This window comes from Piliocolobus tephrosceles, chromosome 19 (assembly GCF_002776525.5).
Source record: "Piliocolobus tephrosceles isolate RC106 chromosome 19, ASM277652v3, whole genome shotgun sequence".
NCBI lineage: Eukaryota > Metazoa > Chordata > Mammalia > Primates > Cercopithecidae > Piliocolobus > Piliocolobus tephrosceles.
Window position 1 is genome coordinate 1,476,905 of NC_045452.1, and position 24,630 is coordinate 1,501,534.

A 24,630-nucleotide genomic window follows, 5' to 3' on the forward strand; every position below is an offset into this window, starting at 1 on the left:
CCGGATCTCAGCTCACTGCAAGCTCCGCCTCCTGGGTTTACGCCATTCTCCTGCCTCAGCCTCCCGAGTAGCTGGGACTACAGGCGCCCGCCACCACGCCCGGCTAGGTTTTTGTATTTTTTAGTAGAGATGGGGTTTCACCATGTTAGCCAGGATGGTCTTGATCTCCTGACCTCGTGATCCGCCCGTCTCGGCCTCCCAAAGTGCTGGGATTACAGGCTTGAGCCACCGCGCCCGGCCTAAGTTTTGTATTTTTTAAAGAGATGAGGTTTAGCCATGTTGCTCAGACTGGTCTTGAACTCCTGGGTTCAAGTGATTCACCCACTGCAGCCTCTCAAAATGTTGGGATTACAGGTGTGAACCACTATGCCCAGCCTAATTTCTAAAAATTTTAAATTAGCTTGGTGTATAGCCCTCTTTGGGAATAGGGAGTTACGGAATGCAGCTCTTTAATGAGAAAAGCCGAGCTGTTCATGAAGGGGTGTCAAGAATTTGTGCCGTACTTGGGCTTAGTTATACACAGTTAACTAAAGTGCTAACATAATGTTTATACTACACTCTCCTGGTCCACTTTGATTCTGGCACTGAAACAAGAAGTATCCAGGTCAGGTTGGCAAACAAAGGTAGAGAAAGGGCAGTTTAAATAGAAGAGAGAGGCCGGGCACAGTGGTTTACGCCTTGCAACCCCTGCTCACTTTGGGATTACAAAGTGCTGTAATCCCTGCTCACTTTGGGATTACAAAGTGCTGTAATCCCCGCACTTTGGGAGCCCAGGGTGGGTGGATCACAAGGTCAGGAGTTCCAGACCAGCCTGGCCAATATGGTGAAACCCCATCTTTACTAAAAATACAAAAATTAGCCAGGTGTGGTGACGGGCACCTGTAGTCCTGGCTACTCGGGAGGCTGAGACAGGAGAATCACTTGAACCCAGGAGGCAGAGGTTGCAGTGAGCCGAGATCACGCCACTGAACTCCAGCCTGGGCAACAGAGGGAGACTCCGTCTCAAAAAACAAAAAACAAAACAAAACAAATGAACAAAAAATAAGAAGAAGAAGAATGAAGTAGCATGATCTCAAAGAGAGAAAACTGGCTGAACAGTTATTGGATGCTTGGCCAGGCACAGTGGTTCATGCCTGTAATCCCAGCACTTTGGGAGACCGAGGTGGGTGGATCACCTGAGGTCGGGAGTTCGAGACCAGCCTGACCAACATGAAGAAACCCTGTCTCTACTAAAAATACAAAATTAGCCAGGCGTGGTGGTGCATGTCTGTAAACCTAGCTACTCGGGAGGCTGAGGCAGGAGAATTGCTTGAACCCAGGAGGCGGAGGTTGCGGTGAGCCAAGATGGGCAACTCCACTCCAGCCTGGGCAACAAGAAGGAAACTCCGCCTCAAAAAAAAAAAAAAAAAAAAAAAAAGATATGTCCTGGTTAACGATGGTTATGAAGAAACCACATTTTCCTTTGTTCATCTCTTCCAAGGTTCAGAAATAATAAATCAGAGCACATATTTTTAAATTAATCCTTTGGAACTAACAGTGTATTTCCCAAAGAAACAATGTCATAAAAAGGTGGTCAGGTCAGGCGTAGTGGCTCACGCCTGTAATCCCAGCACTTTGGGAGGCTGAGGCAGACGGATCACGAGGTCAGGAGATCAAGACCAGCCTGGTTAACATGGTGAAACCCCGTCTCTACTAAAAGTACAAAAAAAATTAGCCAGGCGTGATGGCGGGTGCTTGTAGTCTCAGCTACTTGGAAGGCTGAGGCAGGAGAATGGCGTGAACCCAGGAGGTGGAGCTTGCAGTGAGCCAAGATGGCACCACTGCACTCCAGCCTGGGTGACAGAGCAAGACTGTCTTGGGAAAAAAAAAATGTGGTTAGCCTGGCCTGTAGTGCCAGCTACCTGGGAGGCTGAGGCAAGAGGATTGCTCAGTAGGGTGGCAGTGAGTTAGGACTGCATCACTCCACTGCATCCTGGACAACAAAGGGAGAACCCATACCTAAAAAAACAAAAGGGTGGTTCGTTTCCCAGATTATCCTCCCAGAGTGTATATAAATCCCAAAATAGCTAACATTACTTTATATTTTGCAATGGGAAACATAAATATTTTTGCAATATTAATGAATAAGCAAAACAGCAAAACCAAACTAATTATTGTGGGGTTTTTAAATAGAAAACATTTGATTAAAAGAGGATTCTGGAACTCAGGCTCATGGAGAATACGAAAGAATTACTTCTTGCTACTTTCAATACTATCTGAAGTTAATGGCACTGGCTCACAAACAGAAAACAGCACGAATGAGAAGGGGAAAGAAAATCAGAGCTGTGTTTTTTCTTTTTACTTTTCTTTTTTTTGAGACGGAGTGTCACTCTGTCGCCAGGCTGGAGTGCAATAGCAGGATCTACGCTCACTGCAACCTCTGCCTCCTGGGTTCAAGCAATCGTCCTGCCTCAGCCTCCGAGCAGCTAGGAGTACAGGCGCATGCCATCACGCCCAGCTAATTTTTTGTATTTTTAGTAGAGACGGGGTTTCACCATGTTGGTCAGGATGGTCTCCATCTCTTGACCTCGTGATCTGCCCGCCTCGGCCTCCCAAAGTGCTGGGATTGCAGGTGTGACCTACTGCCCTGGCAAGCTGTGTATTTTTAAGGAAGATGATACAACTAGTGTTTCGAGGGTGAAAGATGGAGCCAGGCTGGAGAAGTACAATAGCACTCCGAATTAGAGGGAGAAGGGAAGAAGGGTGATTGGCTAGCCTATTGGTAGGGGATCATTAATCTAGATTCTAGGAGGTTAGGCTGGAAGTTAGTCCAGAAAATAGATCCGACGCAGTTAAGTCCAAGGCGAGGGGTGGCACAGATGTCCAAACAGGGTCAAAGATTCAGGGTATCAATCCTAACAGGGCCCAAGGAGGTCCAAATGGAAAAGCTCCGGTTGGAGCCCAAACTCAGGGAACTCAAGATTCAGATTTACAGTTCATTCCAAGACACCTGAGACCCCTCAGCTCCTGGGGCCAGGATCCGTCCCAGAGGGTAGTTGAGGCCAGAGTAGCAGGGTAAGTGGAGGAACTACGGAAAAAACTGTAGAGACAGCCAGAGTTAGAGAATGGTGGGAGGAAATGGGTCTAAAGTTGGCGCGCTGGGCCACAGAACAGAGGACACCCTCAGAAGAAAAGGGCAGCAGAAGGGAGGAGGAGCCCTGAGAGACAGGGCGGACCTCTGAGCAGCACCAGGGGGCGCGTGCGGTTCCCGGACAGCCTTGTTGACTTCCAGGGCTTGGCATTGGGCGGAGGAGGCAGGAAGACAATGGTTCAGATTTTAAATTGGGGCTGGGGTGGTGTTTGTAAACGACATTAAACACACTACGGTACTAAAGGGTAGCCAAATCATCCCATCCCTCTGCTTCCTGGTGTTATTAATGTCCTAGGCACTAATATTACTAGGCTGGCTAGTGGTGACAACTGAGGCCAGGGAAGAAGCTTAAACGATGACAAAAGATAAAGGCAGGGAAACGCAGTAACACTTTTTTTTTTTTAATTTTTATTTTTTGAGACGGAGTCTTACTCCTACTGCTCAGGCTGGAGTGCAATGGCGAGATCTCGGCTCATTGCAACCTCTGCCTCCTGAATTCAAGCGATTCTCCTGCCTCAGCCTCCCGAGTAGCTGGGACTACAGGCGCCTGCCACCACGCCCAGCTAATTTTATGTATTTTTAGTAGAGACAAGGTTTCACAATGTTGGCCAGGCCGGTCTGGAACTCCTGACCTAAGGTGATTCACCGGCCTCAGCCTCCCAAAGTGCTGGGATTACAGGCTTAAGCCACCGCACCCGGCCAACACACACACACACACACACACACACACACACAAAGAGGAAAAGGTGTGCAAAGTCAAACTGTGAGGAAATAAAGACGGAGAAGCAAGTTCACAAAGCACCTCGTTCAGGTTACGTGAGGATTCCGGGGTGGCCTGTGTCCCTCTCCCATCTCCCCTGCTAATGCAATACCCACACACACAAACGTAGGCTTGGCTTTTAGGGAGCAGTCCATGTGAGCTCATTTTCGCCAAACATTAAATAAAACGCATGGTAGAATTTGAGGATGCACTTTAAATCATCAAATAGTTCCAGGGAACGAAAGAGCAGAACTTTTTTTTTTTTTTTTTTCTTTCTGTGCCGGGAGGGTGATGGGGGGTGGAGGAGAGACCCCTGTTAGAAGATGATGTATTTTGAGATTAGTAGATTCACAAAAGATACACGTGAATATACTTTAACCATTTAAAAAATGTTTTTGAATGCTGCCTTAAAAAATACAACAGGTTATCATCATAATAAAGTGAGGGAGAGTGGCAGGGGCCTTATCCAGACAGCCCATTCCAAAATCTATCATATAAATTATCTCCAGATTGTACATGCTTAAAGGTAGAAGAAGATCTTTGAGTTTAACCCTCGTACATTTTGTGAGTGTGCCTGTCACTCAATAAATAGTTGATTAATTTGGGGGACGCGCCAGGAGCAGTGTTTCCTATCTGAGAGGTGGGCCACCGAACTCAGAGGCGGCCCTCTGAGACCAGCAGGATGCAAGTGCAACGACCAACACAAATATCTGAGCATTCAATGGAGTTTTTCCAAACTTCTAGCCTGTTTCTGGGTTGATTTTTTTTTTCTTAGGATTTAGCAGTATTCCACCGCGCTACCGCAGTTAGCATTTCCAAAGCGCACACACCTCAACACCCTTCGCCGGGAGCACACTCAATCCCTCCGCCGGGGCGTGCGGGCCTCCTCCCCTCCCAGCACACTCCCCGGCTTCCCGGTCTCTTCTGCCCCATCCCCCCGCCTTCCAAGCACATTGTGCGCACTCTTCCAGGCAGCTCTTCGGCGGCCGGGCAGTGGCAGGGCTCCGAGCCCGTCTTCTCCGGGGCGGTCACACGTGTCCATTCCCTGGGGTAGGGGATCGCTCTTCCCGCTCGGCTGCTGATTGGTGCCTCCCCCTACCCCACCCTTCCCGCCGCTCTCCGGCCTCCATCCTACTACGTTCCAGCTCAATCAGCCCCACCGCCGCTTTCTCTCGGAGAAAAGAGCCACTTCAGAGCTCCTTGGGCGCCGTTCTCGGCTGGAATAAAAGCGTTAAGAAACAGGTGGAAAGCACTTCACTTCTCTAGGCCTCATATTTCTGGGGTGGACATCCCGCTCCCGCTCCGGCTCTGCCCTCGGCATCAATAATAACTGAACTCCCACACGTGCACGTTTCTGTATGGAGCCCGACTGAAAGCACCACCCCGCGGGCCCTTTAAAAGGACGCGACCACACAGGCCAAGTGGGGGTGGGAGAGCGCCTGGCCGTCCTCCCTCGGGAAAGTGCTTCAACTTCCCAGTCCCAAAGCCCTGGAGGGCGGAGGGCGCCTCGTGAGAGTTCTCGGGGGGCGGCCCGCGCCCCCTAGGTCCCGCAGTCCTGAGCCCGGGGGCGCGCGCCCCGCCCCTCCCCCTCCCTGGCGGTGCAGCTGTCCGGGCGGGGTGGGGCGGGGGCGGGGGTTGTTGTTGTGGCGCGGGCAGCCCCGCCCCCTCCTCGTGGGCGGCCCCTCCCCCAGGCCCCGCGTCCGGCCCTCCGCCCCCAGCCCCATCTGTTTCCCCGGCGGGGACTCGATTATATTGTAGGGGACTGGGGGCGGCCGTCGCCGCAGCCGCGGGATGGGGCGAGCGCGCGGACCCCGCGGGCAACCGCAGCCGCAGCCGCCTCAGTAGCTCGGGCCCCCGGGCCGCCGCCGCCCCCCGCCCGGCGCCCGCCCTCGGCTCCTGTACTCGCCGAGCGGCGGCAGCAGCGGGAGGAGCGCCCCGCCGCCCCCGCCGAGGACCGCGCGGAGGCTGCGGCGCTGCAGCGGCGGGAGTCCCAGGTCGGCGGGCAGCGAGGGGCCGCCGCCTGTGCCGCGGCGGGGAGATGTGCCCGGAGGAGGGTGGCGCGGCCGGACTGGGCGAGCTCCGCTCCTGGTGGGAGGTCCCGGCCATCGCGCACTTCTGCTCGCTCTTTCGCACCGCGTTCCGCCTGCCCGACTTCGAGATCGAGGTGAGTGACCGCGCGGGCGGGAGGCGGCGCGCTGCGCCCCCTGCGCCCCCTGCCCCGCGCAGGGCGTCCCGGGCCGTCGCGCAGAAGGGCCAGGGGCCCGGGCGACTTCGGCCCGGAGTCGGGGGCCAGGAGGAGGGCGCAAAAGGGCAGGAGGGCGGGCGGGGGCCGCCAGGTTCTGCCCTGGGTGCCGAGGGACGTCAGGCCGGGGGCTCCGGCTCCTGGGGCAGAGGAGCAGGCGCCGCGAGGGCGGGGCGGGCCCGTGCTTTTGTGGGAGCGGGAGCGGGACCCGGCGGCCCTCCCGGGAGTTCTCCGGTGGGGCTGAGTGTGGGCGCGAGGGCTGCGCGCGCTCGCCGCCGGGTGCCATTGAGGCGCGAGCCAGCTGCTCCGGCGGGGCCAGGCGCGGGGGGGCCCCGCTCAGGATTAACTCGGACCCAGGCGGGAGGCGGCCGCGGCCGGTGGGGAGGGCTAGCCCCGCTCTGTCGGGCGGGCGCGTGGCGGGGTCTCCCGGCGGCCCGAAACTCCCGGGAGGCGCTCCAGCCAACTTCGGGCCGGTGGGGACCGGGCCTGGGCGCGGGGCTCCGGAGCTGCCGAAGGAAAGTTTGGGACTCCGTTATTCTTCCACAGCGCTCGTCCTCGCGTAATATCCAGTCTCTTTATCCCGGGGCTCGGGAGCCCTTGGAGTTGATCTCGCCACCATTATCCCCCCGGGCGAGCGCGGAGCACGGGCTGGCCATTCTGGCCAGGCCGGAGGTGTTTTCCAGCCCGGGGCTTTGTGATAACTGGGCCGAAACCCGAGGGTCCTGGAGCGCGGCGGGTGGCGGGAGCGTGCGGAGCGCAGCGCAGCGCACACGGCGGCCAGGCAGCGGCCAGTCCAGCGGCAGCCGCTTTTCTCCTATTTTTATTTGTATTTTTGGAAGGAGCTGAGAAATAGTCGATTGGTTGGCAGGTTGAATTGCCTTCTCTTCTATGGCAGTATGTGTCGTGACTTTTCACCTTTTGCCTTTGGACAAAGGTGAATGGCAACTGCGTTGGTCAATTTTTGTTTTCTGTTCTGCAGATGGATTCGCCGACGCAGTCATCAAAATTAGAGCCACTCTTTTGGAAGAGCAGGTCGTTGTTGTTCCTTCCCCAGCCCCACGGATCTTACTTGGTGCCATTTTCGGGTTGATTTTAACTCGTTTATTCCAGAGCTCTTTGCCTCACCTTTATTTTTAGATTCAGTCGTGTTTGCTGAAATATCAGTTGCTGCTTCTATGAATGAAGTGTGGGAACTTGCTCTCATCGCAGTTAATGAAATCGGGAAAATAAAAAGATCAAAAGGGTTGGGGATGGGAGAATGAAGAGGAATGTAGACAGATAATCTAGGGCCACTCACTGGCTTTTGGCGATTCTTAGTTCCTTAAGCTGATTAAAACAATGTGAGGAAATGTGGGCTTCTCCACTTTTTAGGAAGAGGTCATAACTTGGGCATTTTACGCGGCGCCACAGCGTTTGTTTTCAAAGTTTGAACGTGAATGTAGCAAGTATAATTTTATTAATGAAAATTTTCCTGATACAACTGTTTATATTGACTAAAGAAGAGAAACAGAGCCACGGAAGCTAAAGAGTTGGGAATCCTAAAAGTCAAGGGATGTTTCTGTTACTGTGATGTCCTGTGTTTTCTTTCAGTTGGTAGAAAATCGTGAGTAGTTTAATTATATCCTGCAGTCAAAATGGTGGCTGTGGTGGGAGGTGCCGCCTGTGACAGGGCCATTTTGGGTGCGGGTAAACTTGCACCTAGCCCCTTTTCTTCCTTGCGAGATAGTAAAGTTGAGGTGGTGCTGGGATTACGAGTTCAGAGTTTAAAGACCCATCCTAAAAATATGGTTGGAAAAACTTCATGTCTCAAATCCATGTATTCCCATTTTGTTGATGGAAAACTAGAGGTAACTCATGTTGCCTTAAGTACTCACAGCATATTTAGAGTAACCTGTAAATAACTTGCCTTCTGTTATAAGAAATAAACTTGTGGTTTCTGAGAATTAGCTGGTTTAATTCCTAAAGGAAATATAAACTGATTAAAAAGGTCAAATTTATATGTATAACAAGTGGAAAATCACTATAGTTCACATGGTGAATAATCAAGGCTATTTGATATGACTCCAGCGTTTCTTGGAAATGGCATTTTTCTTGGGCTAAAATACATGCTGTTTGAAATACATGCAACAGAAATGAGTATTTGGCTTCATACGTGCAGGTTTAAAGAACTGTCCACACTCTTTTTTTATCTGGAGATGTTCACTCAATGGATAACAAAGTCAAAGTGACTTTTCTCATCTGCAGTTCTTGTCTAATCCATCTCAGGTATGTTTTGATATGGCCAAGGGAAATTTTAACTTAAGGTTTTTAGTAGTTATCAAAAGTTAGAATTTTATTGGGAATGATTATATGTCAAATTAAAAAATTAAGATTTAAGAATGTATTTTCTCCGCACGGTGGCTCACCCCTGTAATCCCAGCACTTCGGGAGGCTGAGGAGGGCGAATCACTTGAGGTCAGGAGTTCGAGACCAGCTTGAGCAACATGGTGAAATCTCTACTAAAAATACAAAATTACCTGGCTGTGGTGTTGGGTGCCTGTAATCCCAGCTACTTGGGAGGCTGAGGCCGGAGAATGCCTTGAACCCAGGAGGTGGAGGTTGCAGTGAGCTGAGATCATGCCATTGCACTTCAGTCTGGGCAACAAGAGTGAAACTCCGTCTCAAAAAAAAAAAAAATGCATTTTTTTTTTTCTAGACTTCTAACACATTTGACCCGTTGACAGTGCAGAACTTACTGGAAATACTGTCAATTCTGATTCTCTTAAGTATACATAAATTATTTTTATTTTTCTAAGATGATTTTATTTTGATCTAATAGTTTATCGACCGGACAGTTTGAGAAACAATCCCTTGGTTAGACTTTATGATGCAGTGGAAGACCCTTATAAAAATAAAAAACAGCCGGGTGCCGTAACTCACGCCTGTAATCCCAGCCCTTTGGGAGGCCGAGGTGGGCGGATCACCTGAGGTCAGGAGTTGCAGAGGAGATTGGCTAACATGGTGAAACCCCGTTTCTGTTAAAAATACAAAAGATTAGCCGGGCGTGGTCACTCGCTCCTGTAATCCCAGCTAGATCTGTAGGCTGAGGCAGGATGATCTCTTGAACCCGATAGCCAGAGGTGGCAGTGAGCCGAGATCATGCCATCGCACTCCAACCTGGGCGACAGGGCGAGACTCCATCTCAACATAAATATGTTAATTAATTAAAAAGGAAAAAAATAATTCAAATGCTGAACCATACCTGTTAGGCCATGTGGAAAGGCTCTACAGTCTTAATTTTCTGCAACTTTAAAAGGTAAAAATGGTGAATGATAGCAAGTAGTAGAAGTAGGATATCAGTTATTTCAGGAAACCAGTTTTCAGCTGTTGGAAAGATCTCATTTTACCCTTGACCACCAGGCTGAGCTCATGGATTTATAGAAAATTTAGGAAGCAGAGTCCTCAAGGACTTGGTTTCCATTTATCTAAACTGAAGCAATCTCTAAGGTAGGTGAAGGGCTGGCAGGATTCATGTCCCACTTCTCCAAGAGATTAAGATCTTCCATTTAGAAAACTGTCCCCAAAACGTGGATATTTTTATTTTTGTGTATATTAAATAAATTTTTTTTTTTTTTGAGATGGAGTCTCACTCTGTCGCCCAGGCTGGAGTGCAATGGTGCGATCTTAGCTCACTGCAACCTCCACTTCGCCGGTTCAGGTGATTCTCCTGCGTCATCCGCCGGAGTAGCTGGGATGTCAGGCACCCGCCAGCACACCCAGCTAACTTTTGTATTATATAAAAAGTTTTACTCTATTAATCAACCTTGAATACACCGAATTGCCTTATAAGAGTCAACATACTTGATTCTTAGCTTTAGACAAGAAACCTGTCAAGTATATAATAGTGATGCCTTATCTCAGTTCAAAATTCCTAGTTGTAAAAATACTGCAAAAAATTATATAAACGTGAAAATTATCATAAAATATAGATAAAAATTAAAACCACCCATAGTCACCAATCAGGGATAAACGTTGTTAAGTGTTAACATTGTATCCTTCCACTCAGGGATAAAAGTGATTCACTGTTAACATACTTAGAAATTCCTAAATATGGCCGGGCGCGGTGGCTCAAGCCTGTAATCCCAGCACTTCGGGAGGCCGAGGCGGGCGGATCACGAGGTCAGGAGATCGAGACCATCCTGGCTAAACACAGTGAAACCCCGTCTCTACTAAAAAATACAAAAAACTAGCCGGGCGAGGTGGCGGCGCCTGTAGTCCCAGCTACCTGGGAGGCTGAGGCAGGAGAATGGCGAACCCGGGAGGCGGAGCTTGCAGTGAGCTGAAATCTGGCCACAGCACTCCAGCCTGGGTGACAGAGCGAGACTCCGTCTCAAAAAAAAAAAAAGAAATTCCTAAATATGCCTGCAGTGGTGTAATTTTACTGTAGGTTAGATGTTTTTACTTTTCAGATGAGATTGAGGTATAGCTGGAACACAGGAGATGAATGACAGTGAATTCAATAGTTGAGCCCCTACTTTGTGCTTAACATGGAACTTGGAGATTTACCAAAGAAGCTCTTACCTGGCCTCCTTTGCCTCAGAAGATTATCTGTTAATATTTCAGAACCAGCAATTTTATACCCCTTGAGTTAAATGAAGTATTTTATAATTGTTTAACATTCTAGTGGCTTAGGTTGGCTAAGTTTTGTCCTGATTGAAGAAAAGAAGAAAGGCTAATTGACCTCTCCAAGATTTCCTACTGTTTTCCGCCTAGCCAAGTGCCCTGTACAGTAAATACAGTGTCTCCCTTGACTAAGGTAAGGGAGGACAGAATGATTCTCAGTAATCATGATGAATGTGGGGCTGCATTGGTGTCTATAGGTGGCCGTTTGAAGATGGTTATGTAGAATTATTTGAATAGTTCATATAGTGGCAGCATGATCAAAATAATTTGTCCTGTCTACCTTTTTTCCTGAGTGTCCTGCCTTTGAGTACTTACTCCTTTGCCTTCCTTATGGCTCCTTCCTGGTTGTGTTTGTACGTGGGTAAGAGCCCTTACCTAATCAGCATGAGATCTGGGGGCAATATTCACATTTTTGAGTTCCACCCTTGGTGCTTCCTTGAAGAATCCAGCCCCGGCCGACTCACGCTTGTAATCCCACCACTTTGGGAGGCCGAGGCGGGCGGATCACAAGGTCAGGAGATCGAGACCATGGTGAAACCCCGTCTCTACTAAAAATACAAAAAATTAGCCGGGCTTGGTGGCAGGCGCCTACTGTAGTCCCGGCTTCTCAGGAGGCTGAGGCAGGAGAATGGCGTGAACCCCGGAGGCGGAGCTTGCAGTGAGCTGAGATCGCACCACTGCACTCCAGCCTGGGGGAAAGAGCAAGACTCCCATCTCAAAAAAAAAAAAAAAAAAAGAATCCAGCCCCTTAATCAAGTGCCGAACACATGGATTGTTAAACGTTAAGTAATAGAAATAGCTAAGAGAAACTTGTAAGTACATCCATCATAATAGTGGTTCCTAAACCTGGCGCCAGGGTAGACTTTGTGTTGGTGTACATGTGTGCATTTTGCTGGAGGAGAAGGGCCTATTGCTCTCATCAGATTCTGGAAGCAGCCCCCAACCCATACGAGGTTCAGAAGCCCTGAACTAGATGAAAGAGTAGGCTGGCCCTAATTAGCGGTTCAGAAGCCTACTTTCGTGACACAAGATGTGCTGCAATAGGAGTTAGGAAACTTGTATTCTGATTGTGCCGCTGTGACTGATCTTGGGGAAGTCAAAATAATGTGATGATAAATTACACTGCATAGTACTTTGTCCATTTTCAAAATGTCATCCCATTTTCTTCTTAGCTGGCCTTAACCGTCACCATGAGGTAGGGGTCTTCTCATTTTACACATGTGGAAGTTGAAAGTTTAGAGAGGCTAATGCTTGCACAGGGACTCTGACCTGGATCTCAGGTTCTTTGAGGCCAAATTCTGCCTGTTTCTACCACATTGCACTGCTTCTTCTTCAGTTCTTCTTATCTATAAAATGAGGGGCCAGATTCCACAGTGCACGTCTACAGTTCTTTGGCTCTTAATAATGTGGAGTACAAAGGGGCTTTTTTTTTTTAAACTTCTGAACTAAGTGCAAAGGGACAAATTCAAGTATTCATTTATTTCAGCAAATATATATCTATATATATTTTTTGAGACAGAGTCTCACTGTATCGCCCAGGCTAGAGTGCAGTGACGTGATCTCGGCTTGCTGCAACCTCCACCTCCTGAGTTCAAGGATTCCCCTGCTTCAGCCTCCCAAATAGCTGGGATTACAGGCACATACCACCACCCTCGACTAATTTTTGTATTTTCTTTTCTTTTCTTTTTTTGAGACAGAGTTTCACTCTTGTTGCCTAGGCTGGAGTGCAATGGTGTGATCTCGGCTCACTGCAGCCTCTGCCTCCCGGCTTCAAGTGATTCTCCTGCCTCAGCCTCCCTAGTAGCTGGGATTACAGGTGCCTACCAACATGGCTGGCTAATTTTTTGTATTTTTAGTAGAGACGGGGTTTCACTGTGTTGGTCAGGCTGGTCTTGAACTGTTGACCTCAGGTGATCCACCCACCTCAGCTTTCCAAAGTGCTGGGATTACAGGCATGAGCCACCATGCCCGGCTCTAATTTTTGTATTTTCAATAGAGAAGAGGTTTCACCATGTTGGCCAGGCTGGTCTCGAACTCTTGACCTCAGGTGATCCACCCGCCTCGGCCTCCCAAAGTGCTGGGATTATAGGCATGAGCCACCGCGCCCAGCCTTAAGCAAATGTTAATTTTATTTATTTATTATTATTATTTTTTGAGACCGAGTTTCGCTCTTTTTTTTTTTTTTGAGACGGAGTCTGGCTCTGTCTCCTGGGCTGGAGTGCAGTGGCCGGATCTCAGCTCACTACAAGCTCCGCCTCCCAGGTTTACGCCATTCTCCTGCCTCAGCCTCCCGAGTAGCTGGGACTACAGGCGCCCGCCACCTCGCCCGGCTAGTTTTTTTTTTTTTGTATTTTTTAGTAGAGACGGGGTTTCACCGGGTTAGCCAGGATGGTCTCGATCTCCTGACCTCGTGATCCGCCCGTCTCGGCCTCCCAAAGTGCTGGGATTACAGGCTTGAGCCACCGCGCCCGGCTGAGTTTCGCTCTTGTTGCCCAGGCTGGAGTGCAATGGCATGATCTTGACTCACCTCAACCTCTGCCTCCTGGGTTCAAGCGATTCCTCCACCTCAGCCTCCCAAGTAGCTGGGATTACAGGCATGCACCACCACGCCTGGCTAATTTTTGTGTTTTTCGTAGAAACGGGGTTTCTCGATGTTGGTCAGGCTGGCCTCGAACTCCCGACCTCAGGTGATCCACCCGCCTCAGCCTTCCAAAGTGCTAGGATTACGGGCATGAGCCACTGCTCCTGGCCAGCAAATGTTTATTAAGCATCTACTACATTAGGCAACGTACTAGGTGCTGATATGGTTGTGAACGTAATAGGAAAATACCTGCTAGCTTTTTAGTGCAGTGAGACGGACACCATATATAATATCAGAAGGCCTCAAGTAGAGCGGGGTGGAGGCTTGCACAGGGCCACGTTGAGGTGTAGGTTGTAGCTATTTAAAACAGGGTGATTAGGGCCTTCCTGAGGAGATGAGTGATTTAAAGTAGTCCTTTCTTGCCGGGTGCGGTGGCTCACACCTGTAATCCCAGCACTTTGGGAGGCCGAGGCGGGCAGATCATGAGGTCAGGAGTTTGAGAGCAGCCTGACCAACATGATGAAACCCCGTCTCTACTAAAAATACATTAGCCAGGTATGGTGGTTGTGCACCTGTAATCCTAGCTACTCAGGAGGCTGAGGCAGGAGAATTGCTTGGAGACGGAGGTTGCAGTGAGCTGAGATTGCGCCATTGCACTCCATCCAGCCTGGGCAAAAGAGCGAGAGCGAGACTCTGTCTCAAAACAAAGTCCTTTGTCACACTATTCTATTTAATGTAAGATACTAGAGGATAAAAGGCCTTCTAAAGATTCAGAATCTGCACCCTCTCCGAGGAGGAAAGCCCAAGAACGGGATGTGAATTACAGAAGGACAGATCTGTGCAGGCTGAGATCCTGAAAGGGGAGAACGTGTTATCATCATGTAACTCTCTAAAAGTGAATACCAGGTCCGCTTTCTATTTATACCCACGCTTTGAAAGGAAAGGCTTGCTGCTTTGGTGTGTGTGTGCCTACCATGTGAAGCTGCAAAGGCAGTTGGGATCTTCTGCACTTTAGAAGGGGCAGCCCCTTCTCATCTCTGAAGGGCGGCCTGTGTTAGCACATGGCTCGCTTTGCAACGGAAGTTAAGTTGCTTAATTTTCTTTTTTCTTTTTTTTTTTTTTTTTTGAGACGGAGTCTCGCTCTGTGGCCCAGGCTGGAGTGCAGTGGCCGGATCTCAGCTCACTGCAAGCTCCGCCTCCCGGGTTTACGCCATTCTCCTGCCTCAGCCTCCCGAGTAGCTGGGACTACAGGCGCCCGCCACCTCACCCGGCTAATTTTTTGTATTTTTTAGTAGAGATGGGGTTTCACCGTGTTAGCCAGGATGGTCTTGATCTCCCGACCTCGTGATCCGCTCGTCTCGGCCTCCCAAAGTGCTGGGATTATAGGCTTGAGCCACCGTGCCCGGCCTAGTTGCTTAATTTTCTGGAACACAGTTAGGAAAGCCTAAAATACACCTTGGCAGCGTTCAGTCCTACCGATCATCTGCCCCTTTGATCAGGGGAGCTCAGTGTGGGATTCCATGGTATGCTGGGGCTCAGAATGCGTTGCGCTTGGCAGAGTGTGGAAAACTGCAATTCACAGGTGGTTTAGGTAAAAATGTGGTGTGTGGACAGAGCCAAAGGGGAGCTTCTAAGTACATGGTCTTCTCTCTAGTTGATGTGACTTAACATATTTTCTTTGTGTTTTTTTTGAGACGGAGTCTCACTTTGTCCCTCAGGCTGGAATGCAGTGGCGCAATCGCGGCTCACTGCAACCTCCACCTTCCAGGTTCAAGTGATTCTCCTGACTAGCTGGGATTTCAGACACGTGCCACCACGCTCGGCTATTTTTTGTATTTTAAGTAGAGACGGAGTTTTGCCGTGTTGGCCAGGCTGGTCTCGAACTCCTGACCTCGTGATCCGCCCGCCTCGGCCTTCCAAAGTGCTGGAACTACAGGCATGAGCCACCGTGCCCAGCCCCTAAATACATTTTCAAACGGCAACAATCAGAAAACTGGATTGTGTGCCCACCTGTCATTAAGTTGTGTTCTTAGGCAGATGACTGTGGGTTTCAGGTGCCCCATCTGTAGACTCAGTGATTCCTGGGTGTTCCTATGTCTAAAGTTCTGTGATTCTAGAAATGTTTCTCAGCATGCGTAGCACTCTTAACTAATCCAGCAAATTGCTGACTCACCAGTTAGGGTCAAGGGTAGGATCCTATGTCTTACAAATTAATTATGTGCCAAGTGAAAACTGCAAATCCATACTTGGTGTGTTTGCAAATTATAGGAATTTTTTGTTTCTCTTTCTCTGGCATCTTGTCTGCAAATAAGCTACTTTGAAAGTAGCTTTTGAGACTTGAAGATTGACATTTTCACTATCTCTAGTGTCCTTAAACTGACCTAAGCTTTTGTGCTTTGAGATGTTGAGGAATTCTGAAGGCTGAAGGCCTTGAATTATGTGATTCTTCTTTCTTTGTTTCTTTCTTTTTTTTTTTAAAGATGGTATCTCACTATGTTGCCCAGGCCGAATTTGAACTCCTGAGCTCAAATGATCCTCCTCCCTCAGCCTCCCCAGTAGCTGGGACTCCAGGCACATGCCACTGCCCTTGGCTCCCTTTCACTTAGTCTGTTTCTTATGTATCATGTCATCAATACCTAGAAGTCTCAGTAAGATCCACTTAAAGCTTCTGGCTTGTGTTTTGCCTTTCATTTGCTATTAAACCTTTACAGATGGCTGTTACCCTTCCTCTGTATTTGTATATTTCATTGGATGCTATTCCTTGGATGTTTTTATTATATCTTTACATTAGCCTCTAACAAATATGAGTCAATTTATATGGGAAAACTTGGGGACAGTAGCTCTTAGGATTGAGAAAGGAATGATTGGAAAGTTAAGAGTGAGCTCAAGATTGTGTGTTCCTTTAATCCTTTGGGTTTCTCAGTCTCAGCACTATTGATAGTTTGGGCTGAAAATCTGTTGTGGGAAGCTGTTATGTGAAGGACGTTATATGTGTTTTGTTTGTTTTTGGTTTTTTTGAGGCAGAGTCGCTCTGCTGCCCAGGCTGGAGTGCAGTGGTGCAATCTTCGGCTCACTGCGATGTCCGCCTCCCAGATTGAAGTGATTCTCCTCCCTCAGCCTCCCAAGTAGCTGGGATTACAGGCGCCCACCACCATGCCCGGCTAATTTTTTATAGTTTTAGTATAGACGAGGTTTCACTGTGGTAGCCAGAATGGTCTCAATCTCCTGACCTCGTGATCTGCCTGCCTTGACCTCCCAAAGTGCTGGGATTACAGGCGTGAGCCACCGTGCCTGGCCCTCGTTTTAAGATGTTTAGCAGTATTGTTGGCCTCTGTGCTCTAGGTGCCAATAGCACCCCCAGTCGTGACAAATAAAAATGTCTCCAGACATTGCCAAATATCTCCTGGGGGGTGAAATTGCCCTGCTTGAGAATCTTTGGGGTGTGAGGTAGAGACGACTTCGCAGTGTTGGTCATTGTATAAAAGGTACACCGTACATGAGGTAGATGAATTTTTCCTTGTGATGGGATTATTTTTCCCCTAAATGCAAACCTTTAGTATTTTTTGTTTATGGAAATTTCAGGGAGTTAAAGTTGCTCCCAGAAGTGAATGTCATCAGCAGTTGTACATGTCAGAAACCTGAGAAACAGATGTTTTGTTAATTTTTTTCTTTTTTTGAGACAGAGTTCTGCTTTTGTGGCCCAGGCTAGAGTGCAAGTGGCGTGATCTCAGCTCAGTGCAACCTCTGCCTCCCAGGTTTAAGCGATTCTCCTGCCTCAGCCTCCCAAGAAGCTGGGACTACAGGCGTGCGCCACCACACCCGGCTAATTTTTGTATTTTTAGTAGAGACGGGGTTTCACCATCTTGATCAGGCTGGTTTCGAACTCCTGACCTCCAGTGATCTGCCCACCTCGGCTCCCAAAGTGCTGGGATGACACATGTGAGCCCCAGTGCCTGGCGTTGTTAATTTTTTTTTTTTTTTTCTTTCCTGGAGCATCATTTAAGGAAAGCAGAGAGTTTGGGGCTAGCAGGAAGGGAACTGCAAAGCTGACTGAGGCTGATAAAGAAAGGCCTTCCCCTACAAAAGGCCTCCCTGAAGCAGGGTCTGGCTGTCTAGTGCCGCAGGGGAGGAGGGGTGAGGGGTGTTTTTGCTGCAGCCTGGGGCTGTAGCCGCTGCCATTGCCTGTCAGGGCGCAAGGCTCTTGACAGATCTCTTGAGCTTTGCACGGTGGTGTACTGGGGAGGGCGTTCTCCATGACCAGGTCAAAAGTTCAGTGGGACCTAAGTTGAAGGCTTGTGTGTGTGTGTGTGTGTGTGTGTGTGTGTGTGTGTGTGTTTGGGATATATGCATATGTAAAGTTCATTATTCCGTCAGAATTTTCCATGTAGAACATAGCGACCACATAAGCTTGAAGCTGCTCTAAATGTTTTTTAATGGTTTTTCATGTTTAATTTTGCTCTCAGCAAGCGTGGTGAAATATATTATGGATTCAAATAGATTTTTATTTTGGTTTGGGGAGAAAATGGTATTGTGAGTGTGGCTCCGTCTAGTGCACTGTGAAGGGCTTTGAGCTTCTTGGAAGGAAGATAGCATAGAACTTAAGGAAATAATATCACTTGTCTGTGGCTTTTGAGGATGTTTTTCATTGAGTGTCTATCTCCAAGTCCTTCTTTTCCATCTTGGGGTATTCAGTGCCCACAGAGACCTCATGTCTTGTTTTTTATTCTTTATCTCTTTGGCTGGGAACTAAGGTCTGACCATTGGTTGTTTTTTTTTTTTTTTTTTCCTTGTCTACTCCATTGTGCTCCACTCATGCCCTAGGGTTTGTTTTGGACATCAGTGGAGGAGGGGTAGCATTTCTGGCCTGCATCAAGGTGTTAAATCCCAGAATTTGTGTAAATAGGTTGGTGTGAAGTCAGTCACTTCTACAGCCAAAAGCAGTTTTCTCCTCTTTAGAGGGCAGATGACCCCTGTGAATAATTCTCTCGTGTGTTTTGTTTTGTACTTCGTTAGCCATACACTCATTTAAAATGTAATGTGGTTTATGCAAAAATGTATAGAAGATAGTATTTCATTCTCCTGTTTGAAGTCCGTGACCTCGTGTGGCCTTTACGAAAGACGTTGGCTGGTTTAAATGATGTCATATGCATATAAGTTTCACACTGGAGTGAATGGTCAGCTTTTAGCTTTGGTTCTACAGCCCAGAGTCTTCATGAGCTAAATCAGGTCCACTTTTTCCCTAGGGTGGGTTTGCTGGAGTGACATGTGACTTGGCGTTGTGTCACTGAGACATGTGGCCACCTGAATTGAAAGTGTGAGTGGCTGTCAGAACAGACTGTGTGTACCCTCCCTTGCTCCTCCCCACCTATCACCTCCAAAAGTAAGTGAAAATAGAGGAAGCCACGGGGCCGCAATTAAACTCACCGCTTCACATTATCAATGTTGAACTTTTAAATCACACCCAATTAATAATTCCTGAGAATGGATCAGTTCTTAGAATTGAAAATGCTGTTCAGCAGTCTCGTTGACTGCAAGAGTGTTTTGCTCTCCTGGCCGGTTCCTTTTAATGAACACCCCTACCCTGCGTGTTCATTGTCTCAGCAACAATGGCACTAAGGACAGTTGATTTGCTTGACAGAAAACGTGTTAAATGAACAGATCTACTTCTTTAGCAAATCCTTTCTCTTCTCCATTCCCATTATGTCTCTCTGTCTTCCTGAAAAGTTGTTTGTGAATTCTTTTAGGTGTGGGGTCAATTTTTATAGCAGAGGCCTGGAGTTCTTTATTCAGGGAACATTGTTGTACACGGGGAAAGGTGCTTTAAAGAAAAAATTTCACCTGTTGTCATAATGAAGGAATTTAATTTTGGATTATTTTCCACTCTTACACCGGCATTGATTTGGGTTTGTATCTACACGAATGTACTAATTCTTTCATGTTGGTTCTAAAAGACTTGCTCCCTATTTTCTTTTGCGGTATTAAAGCAGCTCCCCAACCCTCCTTACAGGAATGTTGAAGATCGGGAGGGGACGCTCTGGTTGAGGATGCTTGTGACATGTAATCAACCCCAGCCACCGTGCCCAGCTGTTTTGTTTTGAAACAGAGTCTCGCTCTGTCGCCCAGGCTGGAGTGCAGTGGCTCGATTTCGGCTCACTGCAAGCTCCACCTCCCGGGTTCACGCTGTTCTCCTGCCTCAGCCTCCCAAGTAGCTGGGACTACAGGCGTCCACCACCACGTCTGACTTTTTTATATTTTTAGTAGAGACGGGGTTTCACCGTGTCAGCCAGGATGGTCTCGATCTCCTGACCTCGCGATCCTCCCGCCTCGGCCTCCCAAAGTGTTGGGATTACAGGCGTGAGCCACCGTGCTGGCCTTTTTTTTTTTTTTTTAACATGGAACACTTTGTGACTGTGTATCATCTTGCATAGGCCAGTTTTAGTACAAGTGCTGCTGGAGTGAGCGCATAACGCTAGATTTTCATCACTTTCAACAATGGAGCCCATCTTCCTTACCCATGACTGTGCTTGGATTTCTGGAACATGCAAATTTTTAAGGTTAAAGTGAAATTTTTTAAAAAAGGGAAAATCTCAAATCCCAATCAGCCTTCCCTGTGTTATTGTCATCATTATTAATAAGGTTGCAGAGGCATGTGGCAGAGTCCTTATTGTGCTGCTGCCCTGGGGGAATTTGTCTGTTGGAAAGGGTCAGGGCAGCAGTGATATTGTGAAATCTATGTTATTTGCCTGGTGAGCGGTAGGGAATACGGTTGCTGTAAGAGTTCAGAGGAAGACAGAGATGGCGAGTGAAAGGCTTCGGGGAGAAAGAGTCGTGCTTCTGGGGGTCATGCTGAGTAAGTCAGTATAGTTAGCTAGGTCAGAGAGCCCTCACTTCTTTTTTTTTTTTTTTTTTTGAGGCAGAGTCTTAACTCTGTCCCCCAGGCTGGAGTGCAGTGGCACAGTCTCAGCTCACTGCAAGCTCCGCCTCCCGGGTTCACGCCATTCTCCTGCCTCGGCCTCCTGAGTAGCTGGGACTACAGGCGCCCACCTCCACACCCGGCTAATTTTTTTTTTTTTTTGGTAGTAGAGATGAAGTTTCACCATGTTAGCCAGGATGGTCTTGATCTGACCTTGTGATCCGGCTGCCTCAGCCTCCCAAAGTGCTGGGATTACAGGCGTGAGTCACCGCGCCCTTGTTATAGAAACTAATAGAAAAAGAGGTAGAGAGAGATCATAGAGGCAACATTGCAACCAGCCTTGAAGACTGGCCTCACTGGTGATCATCATTTTTCTTTAGGCAGTGGGGAAACAAAGTTTTAGAGTAGGAATTCCTGTATACTAAGTGTTTTAGGTTAAATCTGGTTTTGGTAACTGGTATAGAACAGACTGGAAGAAGAAAGACTAGTTTAACTACAGGCATACCTCAGAGATATTTGGGGGTCAGTTCCAGACCATTGCAATAAGGTGAATATTGCGGTAAAGTGAGTCACGTGAAATTTTTGGTTTCCCAGTGCACATAAAAGTTATGCGTACACTATACTATAGTCTGTTAAGTGTGCAGTAGTATTAGTCTTAAAAAATAATGTAAATACCTTAATTAAAAAATACTTTAGGCTGGGCACAGTGGCTCACACCTGTAATCCCAGCACTTTGGGAGGCTGAGGCTGGCGAATGGCTTGAGCCCAGGGGTTTGAGACCAGCCTGGCCAACATGGTGAAACACTTTCTCTACTAAAAATACAAAAATCAGCTGGGTGTGGTGGTGTGCACCTGTCGTCCCAACTATATGGGAGGCTGAGATGGGAGGATCGCTTGAGTCCGGGTGGCAGAGTTTGCAAGTCAAGACTGCAACACTGCACTCCACCCTGGGCAGCAGAGACCTTGTCTCAAAGAAAACACAACAAAACAACTATTGCTTAAAAATCTTAGTGATCAGCCGGGCGGGGTGGTGCACGCCTGTAATCCCAGCACTTTGGGAGGCTGAGGCGGGTGGATCATGAGGTCAGGAGTTTGAGACCAGCCTGGCCAAGATGGTGAAACCCCATCTCTACTAAAAAACACAAAAATTAGCCGGGTGTGGTGGCGGGCACCTGTAATCCCAGCTACTCAGAGGCTGAGGCAGGAGAATCTCTTGAATCTGGGAGGCGGAGTTTGCAGTGAGTCGAGATCGCGCCGCTGCACTCTAGCCTGAGTAACAGAGCAAGACTCCATCTCCAAAAATAAAAATAAAAAAATCCTGATGCTCATCTGAGCCTTCGGTGAGTCATAGTGTTTTGGCCAGTGCAGGGTCAGGCCTCAGTATTCCTTTCATGAAAGATTTCTCCGTAGCATACCATGCCGTTTGATAGCATTTAACCCACAGTAAAACTTGTTTCAAAATTGAAGTAAGTCCTCTCCAACCCTGCCACTGCCTATCAGCTTAGTTTAGAATATTCTAAATCTTTTGTTGTTATTTCAACAGTGTTGATAGTATCTTCACCAGGAATACATTCTGCCTCAACAAACTACTTTTCTTCGTTCATCCATAAGAAGCAGCTCCTCTTAATCTAGTCTTCAGACAAGGTTGAGAAAAGAAAATAAAAGAAAAAACTCCTCCATTCAGGTTTCATCATGAGGCTGCAGCAAGTGAGTCACAAATTCAGGTCCACTTTTTTTTTTTTGAGATGGAGTCTTGCTGTGTTGCCCAGGCTGGAGTTCAGTGGCGGTATGCTTTCAGCTCACTGCAAACTCCACCTCCTGGGTTCAAGCGATTCACCTGCCTCAGCCTCCTGAGTAGCTGGGATTATGGACATGCACCACCACGCCCGGCTAATTTTCTTTTTTTTCTTTCTTGCTTTTTTTTTTTTTTTTTTTTTGAGACGGAGTCTCGCTCATTTCCCAGGCTGGAGTGCAGTGGCATAATCTTGGCTCACTGCAAGCTCCGCTTCCCAGGTTCACGCCATTCTCCTGCCTCAGCCTCCTGAGTAGCTGGGACTACAGGTGCCCGCCACCACACCGGCTAAATTTTTTGTATTTTTAGTAGAGATGGGGTTTCACTGTGTTAGCCAGGATGGTCTCGATCTGACTTCGTGATCCGCCCGTCTCGGCCTCCCAAAGTACTGGGATTACAGGTGTGAGCTACTGTGCCTGGCCCAGGTCCACTTCTAATTCTTTTTCTTTTGCTATATCTATCACATCTGTATTTCTTTCCTCCACTGAAGTCTTGAACCCCTCAAAGTCATCCATGAAGATTGAAATCAGCTTCTTCCAAACTCCTGTGAATATGGATATTTGGACCTCCTCCCATGAATTATGAATGTTCTTAATGGCATCTAGAATCATGAGTCCTTTCTGGAAGGTTCTAAATTTGCTTTGCCCAGATTCATTTGAAGAATCACTATCTGTAGCAGCTGTTGCCTTACAAAATGTATGTATTTTATTTTTTGTAGAGATGGGGTCTCACAGTGTTGCCAGACTGATCTTGAATTCCTGGCCTCATGCAGTTCTCTCATCTTGGCCTCCTAAAGTGTTAGGATTACAGGTGTGAGCCACTGCTTGCAGCCACAAAATGTATTTCTTAAATAATAACACTTGAAAGTTGAAATTACTTCTTGATCCATGGGCTGCAGAATGGATGTTGTGTTAGCAGGCATGAAAACCACATTAATCTCCTTGTATGTCTCCATCAGAGCTCTTGGGTGACCAAGTACATTGTAGTTAGCAGTAATATTTTGAAAGTAGGGACTTTTTTCTGAGCAGTAGGTCTCAAAAGTAGGCTTAAAATACTGAGTAAACCATGCTGTAAACAGATGTGCTGTTACCCAGGTTTTGTTGTCCCATTTAGAGAGCACAGGCAGAATAGATTAGCACAGTCCTCAAGGGCCGTAGGATTTTCGGAATGGTCAGTGAGCACTGGCTTCCGGTCAGAGTCACCAGCCCCTAACAAGAGAATCAGCCTGTCCTTTGAAGCTTTGAAGCGGAGCATTGACTTCTCCTCTCTAGCTCTTAAAGTCCTAGGTGGCATTTTCTTTCAATAAAAGGCTGTTTCACCTACAGTGAAAATCTGTTGTGTATTCACCCTCATTAATGGTCTTAGCTAGATCTTCTGGATAACTTGCTGCAGCTTCTGTATCCACACTTGCGGGCTTACCTTGCATGTTTACCTTATGGAGACGGCTTCTTTCCTAAAGCCTCATGAACCGACCTCTGCTAGCCTCCAACTATTCCTCTGCAGTTTCCCCACCTTTCTAAGCCTTCATACAATTGAAGAGTAAGGGCCTTGCTCTGGATTAGGCTTTGGCTTAAGGGAATGTTGTGGCTGCTTTGATCTGTTCTCCAGGCCACTCAAACTTTCTCCTTATCAGTAATAAGACTGTTTTGCTTTCTCATTCCTGTGTTCACTGGAGCAGTACTTTTTATTTCCTTCAATAACTTTTATTTGCATTCACAAGTTGGCGAACTGGCTCAAGAGGCCTAGCTTTTGGCCTGTTTCAGCTTTCAGCACGCCTTCTTCACAAAGCTTAATCATTTGTAGCTTTTGATTTAAAATGAGAGACATGGTACTCTTCCTTACACTTGAACACTTAAAGGCCATTGTAGGATTATTAATTGGCTTGGTTTAAACGTTGTGCTTCTGGGAATGGGGAAGCCCAAGGAGAGGGAGACAGGGAGCAGCCAGTCTGTGGAGCAGTCAGAACACGTTTGTCAGTTGTGTTTGCTGTTTTATGTGGGCGTAATCCTTGGTGCCCCAAAACATTGACAGTTGTAATATCCAAGATCACTAGTCACAGGTCAACATAACAGACTTACTTAATAATAATCATGAAAATGTTTGACATATTGTGGGAATTCCCACAATGTGACACAGAGACTTAAAGTGAGCACAGACTGTTGGAAAATGGCCCTGACTGATAGACTTGCTCCTCGCAGGGTCGGCCTGAAATCTTCAGTTTGTAAGAAATGCAGTATCTGCACGTGCAGTAAAGGGAAACGCGGTACAGCGAGGTGGGCCTGTATGGGAGCGGAAGGGGCGTGAACTGCTGATGGTTGTGGTAATAGGAAAGGGCATTGCTCACTGGTGCTGTTGAGGAAAGAGTAGGTGGGACTGGATGACCCCCAGCGTGGCAGCATGTGAAGAAGATTGCACTTAGGATATTTTTGCCTGCGAATGATGAAGTAACAGTGCTTTCAGCACTGTGGATTACCCTACATCATGTAAGCAGGAGGAATGGGGCTCCTGGCAGGCCAGGCGGCCCATGGTGGGTGTCATTGAACCCTCATA

General features: G+C 47.8%; 2 protein-coding genes across 2 annotated transcripts in view; one reads left to right on the forward strand and one right to left on the reverse strand.

Annotated features, from left to right (window-relative positions):
- Nucleotides 1-24,630, reverse strand: part of MICAL3 (microtubule associated monooxygenase, calponin and LIM domain containing 3) — a 1,031,057-nt gene that overhangs the window by 440,510 nt on the left and 565,917 nt on the right. The gene's annotated exons all lie outside the window — the stretch shown is intronic.
- LOC111526405 (cat eye syndrome critical region protein 2) overlaps nucleotides 5,929-24,630 on the forward strand; it is a 193,565-nt gene continuing 174,863 nt past the window's right edge. Inside the window, exon 1 of the mRNA XM_023192096.2 lies at nucleotides 5,929-6,054. Coding sequence (XP_023047864.1) covers nucleotides 5,929-6,054 — 126 coding nt within the window. The remainder of the gene's footprint in view (nucleotides 6,055-24,630) is intronic.